The sequence below is a fragment of the Polistes dominula genome, unplaced genomic scaffold, assembly GCF_049000335.1.
Source record: "Polistes dominula isolate Pdom_NZ unplaced genomic scaffold, Pdom_raw_medaka contig_216, whole genome shotgun sequence".
NCBI lineage: Eukaryota > Metazoa > Arthropoda > Insecta > Hymenoptera > Vespidae > Polistes > Polistes dominula.
Window position 1 is genome coordinate 306,520 of NW_028301072.1, and position 9,919 is coordinate 316,438.

Sequence of the window (9,919 nt, forward strand, 5' to 3'; positions counted from 1 at the left end):
TTGACAAAATAAATTCCAATTTTTAACAATTTAAGGAAGTTGTAGCATCGAATGTATTTTCTTAATATGTTTTTAAAATTTACACTGATTATTAGTTATATAAATCTGTACCAAAAAGTTTATTTGCATAAGTCATTCTAATCACGAATCTCTTCTTAAGATTTACATGCTTGTCTGGCAAGGGGTTGCCACGATATTAAGTGTCTGGCAATGAATGACGTGATTTTTAATAATATTCTGAAGATAATACCAAGAAATCACACTTTTACATTATTTGTGGTAGTCATTTCTTGATTCAGATCATAGTTCTCTTTTTTGCCACCGGCTGCGCAAGTATTCAGAACGTACCGATACTATTATTATTATTACATGTAAATACGGACTGGTTAACCTGACTCATGAATGTAAAAATAAATTAAATTAAATATAAAATATTAATTTATTTTTTAGAATTATTTTTATTAAAAAATGGGAAAGTGTTGTGTCGTTTATGGTTGCCTTAGTGGCCGAAAGGCAAGTAAGAATTTAGGAAAAGTGGCTTTATTCAAAGCATCAAAAGTGAGTAATCTCAAAATAATATTTAAAATTTTATGTTAACGAATAATTGATTATTACATTTGTGTAATTTCTAAATAATATTAATTCCACGTTTCTTAAAATATTTTTTTTCAAAGCTATCAATAGCAACAAGACTTCCCGCGTAAGTATTTAAACGAGTAATCTGTGAAAAGTAGCGCGCCCTACCGGCAAAATATCTTGTCCCCTAAATTGATACCGTTCTTTCAACATTACTGTCGGACTCTTGGCATCTATCCTCCGTGATATTATTGTTCTCTACTGAGAATAATACTTTCATGAAAATTTTCCTTACCGACGTCATCTCATTTTTTTAATTAGAAATTTGAATAACGTGTTGTGTGCGCGCCTTAATTTCAACCAATTAGGAATCGTATGCAAATTTTCATTGCAATATTAATGTTTAATAAATAAATAGTCAAAAAAAATTTTGATGATTATTCGTTACCACGTATATTTCAGTAAGCATATTTATAAAAAAATATTTTCAATTTTATTTAAATATTAAATTACCCCATAGATTTAAAAATAAAATGTAACGACATCTACACTTTTAAAACATACTAGCCTAATGTCAGTGCTGTACTGTACGTAATATGTAACCTGTTCCTATCTAGTTAATAGATATTTATTTAACACAGAAGTCTTCGTTATTTTTTACATTTTTCAATAAAAATATTTATAACTTAATTCCAACAGTAATGAATGTGCCAAATAAACATTTAGATTATAAAAATTTAATCAATTAGTTAAATTAAAAAATTTTATTTATGCGTACGATTTTACGGCCCTGGTCGATCAGACAGGTTAAAGTCATCTCTGAGAACACTGGCTTCGGTGCAACAAGAATCAGTTAAGTATGAGTCACGTAAGAGATATAATGTTGTAAGAGGAGTTGAAATAAAGTCTAATATCACAATAATATTGCAGTGGAACATTTTTTCCTTCGAAGTGTTCTATTATAAGTGTTATTAACCCTACAGATATGAAGTAAACTTTATATCACAGTATAACCACTAAGAGGTACTGTAGTAGAACGTCATGAAAGTCTAAATGTAAATACAAACTTAAAATCAAGTGTTTGATGAATTTGGTTATGAAGTTTTATGGTTATATTTGTTCAACAAGATAGGAAGATTATAACATTAATACGAAATTGAATTATTATTATTGTTATATTGTGATTCAAGGTATGTATACAAAATTGGTCAAATATAAAGTTTAAATTACATTCTACAGGCATTGATGAAACTTCTCGAATACACTTCTTACAACTTTATTAAAATTTGCTTTTTTTTTAAAGTGATAATCTATTTAATTTAAAAAAAATGGTTACTGGACCTGCTGAACATGGCATACAAGCTGATGTTATATTTGTTATTGAAGAAACAGCTGTAAATGGTGCATATTTGAATGATCTTAAAACCAATTATTTAATACCTACATTAGAGTAAGTAATATTTGTGTATTTATGTAACTTAAATACATATGAATAAAATGTAATAACATTAACGTTAACACTGATGTTATTTTTTTTTTTTATAGGTATTTTAGTCAAGGTGGTATAGAAGACAGAGAATATGTTGCAGAGGTACTTGAATTTATGAGTTATTATTTATTTTATGCAACATTTATATTTAAAGTATTGTAAAGTATTGTAAAGTATTTTTCTTTTAATGTAACAGAATAGCACTACACTGTATGGGATAGTATTATATCATGCTGCTGATTGTTTGCCAGCATCTTGCACGGAAACTCTTGGCCCTTATGTAAATCCTCATAAATTACTACTTATCTTAGATAAACTTGAGTATGTAAAATTTGATATTTATTATTTTAAGCTGCATTTTAATTACAAATATCGCTGGCATAATTACTGAAAGCATTCTATGCCAACTGTCAGTTAATATAATTTTTTCTATGTGTGTATATGTATCATTTATTAATTTCAAATGTTATGATTTGTAGAATGGTTGGTGGAAAAGGAGAATCACATGCAAATATTGGGGAAGGTCTTGCTACTGCATTGCAATGCTTTGAAGATTTATTGCTAAGACGAGAACCAAGTAGTGCAACACAGAAACACTGTATTTTGATCTGTAATTCACCACCGTATCAAACAGTTATTCAAGAATCTTATAAATTTGCCGGTCACACTGTAGAACAAGTAGCTGCTCTTTTCCAAGAGGTTTACCATTTTTTAAGTAATCAATAATCGATCCTTATATATTTATATATAAATTGAGTATTTCATAATATTTTTATTTTTAGAGAAATATCAATCTATCGGTATTATCTCCACGAAAAATACCAGCATTGTTCAAATTATTTGAAAAAGCAGGAGGTGATCTGCAATCGTCTCAAACAAAGAATTATGCTAAAGATCCACGACATTTAGTACTTTTACGTAATTATAATTTAAAAGAAAGACCTGTCAGTCCATCAATTGGAGGAACAGTTCATACAGCAGTACCGAATACAGCACAGATACCTCTTAGCCCATTACAAAGCAACGATAGTCCAAATCCAAATCAAGTCCAGCAAAGTATTGCTCCAACACCACAATCACAGACTCCTACATTCAGAAATCAAACACCTCAAAATATTGCTTCGGTTCATCCATCAGTAGCACAAAATATGGCTGCACCTATAAGTGCACGATCACCCTATAATCCTCAAATATCTGCTCCACCAAATTACCATCCAGGGGCTGTCGGTGCAAGAGCTACACATTCTAGATGGATGAGACCATTTATAGCACCAAGTGCTAATACTCCCACTAATGCACAGAGTAGTGCCTTAATTGCTCAATTAACACAACCACCTTCATCGTTAGGACTTAACGTATCTCCATATGGTCAAAGAATGGATGGTAGTATGTTACTGCAAATTATTATCCTATTATATTTATATGCATAACAAAATTATGTGAATTTATTTATGTGTTATATATTTACATTTCAGTGGTTAACAGTAATATCATGGCAGCGAATGCTCAACAACAACAGCAACAGATAAATCAGCAACAGCAGCATCAATTACGATTGAATATACTACAACAACAGCAGCAACAACAAGCATCCTTGTCTATTTCAAATCAGCCAGCACACAGTCAAGCAACGTCACAACTCACAGCATCGTGTGTAAGTCCATCTGTGCCTACTCAAGTTCCACCAACTGTAACTGCATCTCAAGCTCCAGTTCCAGTATGTTCTGTAACTCCACTAGCTACTCATCCTCAAGCACCACAGGTACTTTATGATAAATATTTTTATTATAGAAGTGCATCTTTCCGGTAATTTTGTCTTAATGATTACATTTTTCCATCTTGTTGTTCACGTTCTTCTGTTTGCTTTCGTTTTATCTATGTTAGGAGTTTTGTATTTCTCCTGCTATCTATATTGCAGATTAATGGAGGGAGTGGAAATGTTTCAAATCAACAGATTACAACTGCAAGAGAACGACATACTATTTGGCAAGGTGTTGTAGAATGGATTGAAAAGACTAAAAATCCTGCCGATGCACAGAAGCAAACAAGACATGTTCCTTGTCAAGTTTCTGCCAATTCAAAAGATGGAGATCCAGAATTGTAAGAATTTTTATTTAATAATTATATTTATTATAATTTTAAATAATTATTTTATCACATAATTATGAATAATCGTTTACTTATATAGAATAATGCTGTTTTGTTAAAATTGTTAGAAAAGCAGATACATGGCCACAAAAGTTAATAATGCAATTGATGCCAAAGCAATTAATAGGAAATATTGGTGGATCTTATTTAAAAAATTCCAAATCTGTTCTTTTTCATCCAACACCATGCGAAGCTTTAGAATCTTTAACAAATATGATGACTTCTGGATTTGTAAGAATCATTTGTTACATTACATTCATCGTTGTATTGAAAAATCATTTTGTCTTTAAGAGAATAATTAATATTATTAAATTTGCTTTTGTATACTCTATTTCCAGGCAGGCTGTGTACATTTTACATCTGTACCACCTAGTTCAGCATGTGAAATAAAAGTGCTTATACTTCTTTATACAGCAGAAAAACGAACATATTTGGGCTTTATCCCTAATGATCAAACAGCTTTTGTGGATCGTCTTCGTAAAGTGATTCAACAACAAAAAACTTCGCAAGGTCCAATGAGACAAGGTCAAGTAAGTATAATAAATAAAAATAATATTAATAATTCTTTATTGCGATTATGGAAGTATTACTATTGCTATTAACTTGATTAAATTAGGCTGGTACAGCCCCTGGAAATGCCTTGCCTGGTACTATACCTAACACAGGAATATCGCAAGGTGGGATTTTATTGTCTCAAACGAATACTCTGACAATGGGTGGAGGACAGATTACACAAAATGTTGTTTCTGCGAATACGCCTCAGCAGACTTTGCAAACCCCTTCAGCTCAACAAAATCAATTAACTTTACAGGTAAGCTGAAAATAGCATAATAAAGATAGATTATTGTAACAAATGAAGTTAATAATTTAATATAAATTAAATTGTTACAACTTGTTATAGAGTGGAGGAATTACTGCATCACAAGTCAGTGGTAATACAGGAGGTATTATTGGTCAACAAAGACCACCATATGACGATCTTGAAATAGCCAGGCATCAGAATTTATTAAAGATCCAACAATTACGTCAAACGCTAGAGGCTGCACAGCAACAGGAGGCACAATATAAATCACAACTGGAAGTTAATGTAAGCATTAACAAAAATATTATATCTCGTATTTATTTTATTTAGATAATAAATAAAATATTTAATTGATTATCACTGTTACAGATACAGCAAAATTTAGAAGTAGCACAACAACAAGAAATGCAATATAAACAGCAGCTTGAGGCATGTAATTCTTACATATAAATAATATTCATTAATCAAATTTGAGGAAATATTTTTTGAATTATCATTAATATTTAATTATCATTAGGCCCAACAAGCACAACGTGGTATTGCTCCTTCTGCTATGACAAATCAAACATCTAATGCTCAAAGAATGATGCGCCCTGTGTCATCTAACAGTCTTGGTTTACGGCATTTATTACAACAAGTATGAAATTTAAATATGATAATTTTTCCTTATTAGTTTTGTATAATTATAGTATAATAAAATATAATATATATGTGGGATGTGAGAATACTTATGTGCGCGTGTGTGTGTGTTTTTTTTAGAGGAAAAGAATTTACAAATGAACTATCAGTGATTGCATTACCCTGTATTATGTATTGTGCCGGGTTGAGCAAGTTGCAGCGTGTAATCACAACCTAAGTGATCTGATGGTGTGACCACATCTTGGTCTTTTCATACGCATTCGTATGCCAAGACTTGACCGGCCCAAAATAACCTCTCTACACCTGATGTTGATTCCCCAGGGATCATTAGGCATTATATCTTGAGGAAGGCATCAGCTGCTTCCAGCTCTTCCTTCTGCATTGAAACCACCTAAGTCCCTGTATTAACTGAGATGTTGATGGTTCCAGGGTTCAGTGGGCTCCTTTTTTCTTCATTCTTTTTTAGATCTGTCTTCTTCTTTTCTTTACGATATAAGTCATTAAAGAAATCGATCATGAAGGTCGTTGTTGCATTCCATGCCATCTCAGATGATAGCATAGCCTCTACTAATGTATCTTGGTTAATGCTTTGCCTCAGTATCTCGCAGTTAGGCCGCTGCGGGAAGAGCGTTTCGACTACCTTCTTGAGAAACACTGGACAGGTTGGTGATGGCGTTATCTAACTCTTTAGTCGTTTTACAACGACTTTGTAAGGCCTTCCCCAAGGGTCATCATCTACCTCCTTCAGATGCTATTTTCAGCATTGCTTTTTGCTGTTTTTTATGGCCTTAACCAGTTTTTCGCGAGCCTTTTTATACTGCTCCAACAGCTCTGGCTAGTTTCTACCTTTTTTCCGACTACACGTTGCCGCTATCTTTACCGCTTTGTTTTTTTTTTTTTTTACTGTGATATAAGTATGGGTATATGAGTATGGTGTGTGAGTTTGTGTGAAATGAAAGAGACTGCATGTGGAATGAAAGAAGACCGTTTCTTTGGACGGTTTGAGTGTTTTTGTTTGAAAGTTTCGAGAAAGAATGTAAGGAATATTTGAAAGGGATGTCAGTATATAAAGTTGATGGAAAAAACAAAAGGCGGGGCACATTTGCATTAGTTGACGTATGCTGTTTCAACGAATGATTGTGTTAATTAATTTATAGACTCTTATCATTTGGTCTTTTTTCTATATACATAGGTTGAAACTTAAATAATGGCAACTATTAATTCACAACCGATACAAAAGAGTTACATGTTTGTTCCTGTTACTGTCCTTCAAAGTAGTCACCAGCGTTGTGTAGAACCCGTTGCCAGCAATGTGGAAGGCGTAGTATACCGTCAGCAGAGCCTGTTCTGTTGATGTTACGAATGGAGCGGTCTACTGCCATGTCTCATCCAGTGTTACGATACGGCGTAAGAAAGCCTCTCATTCGCACTTATAGCGCTCCAAGTACGTCTGAGCAGCGTCGTAACGCATCCATTTCTGCATTTCCGTCAATTCATGCAGAACCCATTGTGGCATTCGCTTGAGAACTGTTCCAAAGATTCGACAGGCAGTAGACCGCTCCATTCGCACCATCAACAGAACAGGCTCTGCTAACAGTATACCAAGCCTTCCAAATCGCTGCCAACGGGTTCTACACAACTCTGGTGACTACTTTGAAGGACAGTAACAGGTGTAAACATGTAACTCTTGTTTTTTCAGTTCATTTAAGTTTCAACCTACGTATATGTTTTTATATCTTTTACTATTAAATAAATTCAATTTAATTTATATATATATTTCTTTCGTAGCAACAACAACCTCAGTACAGACAACAAATTCTTGGAATACAACAACAAATGGTTAGTCCGAGAGGACAAATGACAACACGTCCTATGGCACCTAATAGTACACAAAATCAACAATTCGATGATAATTATGATTTTCTTAATTAAATAATAGTATAGGTAATTATATTTTTAACTTCTATTTTGTATAAAAATTAATATAATATTATATCTATAGTTGATCACGAAAATATTCGGACACCAGTTATAGATTCAATATTTATATTCTGTATTTTAAGTAAATGTATAAATGACTATAAAAAGAACAAGTCGTGGTTTGTGTTTCGTGCTTTTCGTTGTCCTGATAAAACTTAAATTATTGTTAGATTCCCATTTTTGCAACAGTTTTTAAAACTACTTTTTTAAATCCTTACATATTTATTTTTATCAAACATGTTATTAAGGGGTAACACCACTTATAGAGCCTGAAAAAGAAGTCTTTTTTTGGGAATATTTTTTGCGAAAACTAAATGAATAGAATTTCTTTTTTGATGGTTGGTTAATCATATATTGAGCTATGCAAACAAATATTTTGATTGATTTTAGATAAAAAATGGCGTCGGTATTCGTGGCTAAACCAAACCCTGTTATTTTTTGGTAAAACGGGCGGACTCTCCTGAGGCCCTCGCGGCGAAGGGCATCAATCAACGTGATTTTTAGCTTTAGTTACAGCAATCTAAAATTAAAAAAGAGGGTCGGAGCGTGTTCATAAAACATGTATCTTCTAGTTGTACTAAATAAAAACTAAAAAGTCAGAAAATCGTAAATTGGCACGACTCAGACAAAAAGTCTGATTTTTGATCCTTTTTTTTAACGGTTTTTGGGTCAAAAATGGCAATTTTTGAAAATTTTTGTGGCATTCTTAAAATTCAACTAGAAGCTAATACTATAAAGAAAATGTGTGCTAAATTTCATAAGAATCGGGTAAAACTTTTTTGAGTTATCTTGCATGCCAGTTTGAAAAAAGTCGTTTCGAGAAAAACGCGTTCAAAGTTTAGCGTTCGCATCTAGCGCCGAGTTGAGACGGAGCACTTCAATGAATTTTTAATCGATACATAATGCGAATTTCATTCTAAAAATTTACAGGCATATTTTTAAGATGGTAAACAAACTATTTATGAAAAAAAAAATTCTACTTTTTTTTATTTTACATATATCGCCGGCCTTAAGCTAAAAAACAAAAAAATCGATTTTTTGAAAATTCTATAGTGGTGTTACCCTATAATAAATACTAATTTACCTACTTTGTGCAAAGAAATAAACTTCCTTACTATTATAAAGCCAGCATAGTACTTTATGATAGGTTTTAAATGTTTTTGATTGAATTCTTCTCGCAGTTTTCTTTAAATTTTCACTTTCCCAGCACTATCATAAACATTAAATTTGCTCTCATCGGCTAAAATAACGTCATTCCATAACTCATTTTCTTTAAAAATGTATGTCTTAGCTAAAAGAATCTCTTTTTTCTGTTTATTGCATTAATGTACGGTTTTCTCCTGACTATCTGCCTATTTTCTAGATGTATAGTGATACTACGTTCTGCCTGTAGCATTATGGCTATTTTTGGAGTACTTGTCTCTGAGTTTCTTTTTTAATTTTTCTATTAATGTTAAACCTATTGCGAACAGTTCAAATTTTTAATGATTTAACGAATAAAATTGATTCTGTTTTTATTTTTATATTTTTTTAAGGATGACTTCTGCAGAATTCTTTCATTATTTTTTAAAAAACTTAAAGTTTCGATACGAGTTTCCTTTTTTTTTTATGGAAAATGAGTAACATAAGTGCTGCATATTGAAAAATGTGTTCTTATTTTTACGACTTATTTCTCAATAAATATGAAATGCAATTAATAAATACTCGACTATTGATTTTTCCTTTATGTTAAAAGGATTATGATTACAAATATTGTACTAATAGATTTTTAAGATTTAAATCATTCTTATATTGACTAACAGTATTTTACAATATCCGTAAAAAATATATTTATTATAATATTATTTACAATGACTAACGAATTGGCGATTTCTTCGATTATCTTCTATTATTCAAACAATCATATATGATAAATAATTAATATTTTTTGTATTTTTGTTATATCTAGAAATAATTTTCAATCATAATATATTTTTTTCGTAGATTTGTATATTCAGTTAAAATACAGAACGTAAATATCAAATCTGTACTGATGTCCGAATATTTCCTTGATTGACTATATTTTGATATTAGTTTAATTGTAATATTTGTACAAAACATTATTTGATTAAAATAAAATATAGGAAAATATAATTTTCAGATAGTTCTATATTATGGTGTTACTTATGATATTATTTGAAGAGATAAATAAATTTTTATATAGATATATAAATTATATAATAAGTAAAGCATGTAATAAGATATAATAAATAACATTAAAAACTTTTGTAAAATATCTTTCTTCT

General features: G+C 31.2%; 1 protein-coding gene across 8 annotated transcripts; it reads left to right on the top strand.

Moving 5' to 3' along the window:
- Positions 1-1,378: 1,378 nt before the first annotated feature.
- Positions 1,379-9,901, top strand: LOC107073442 (Mediator complex subunit 25). Of its 8 annotated transcripts, none has more exons than XM_089176313.1 (16): positions 1,379-1,428; positions 1,507-1,766; positions 1,880-2,026; positions 2,122-2,167; positions 2,262-2,386; positions 2,545-2,764; positions 2,848-3,451; positions 3,541-3,827; positions 3,984-4,165; positions 4,282-4,444; positions 4,552-4,743; positions 4,830-5,024; positions 5,115-5,300; positions 5,385-5,444; positions 5,533-5,652; positions 7,443-8,938. In XM_089176313.1, exons 3-16 carry the CDS (start codon positions 1,905-1,907, stop codon positions 7,584-7,586), a joined length of 2,646 nt encoding a protein of 881 aa, XP_089032439.1. In that variant the 5' UTR covers positions 1,379-1,428; positions 1,507-1,766; positions 1,880-1,904; the 3' UTR covers positions 7,587-8,938. The 8 variants fall into 8 exon arrangements, with proteins under 8 accessions (XP_089032439.1, XP_089032441.1, XP_015189568.1 ...); XM_089176315.1 differs by having other exon boundaries at positions 1,560-1,766; XM_015334085.2 differs by adding an exon at positions 9,775-9,901 and having other exon boundaries at positions 1,391-1,766; positions 7,443-7,598.
- The last annotated feature ends 18 nt before the right edge of the window (positions 9,902-9,919 follow it).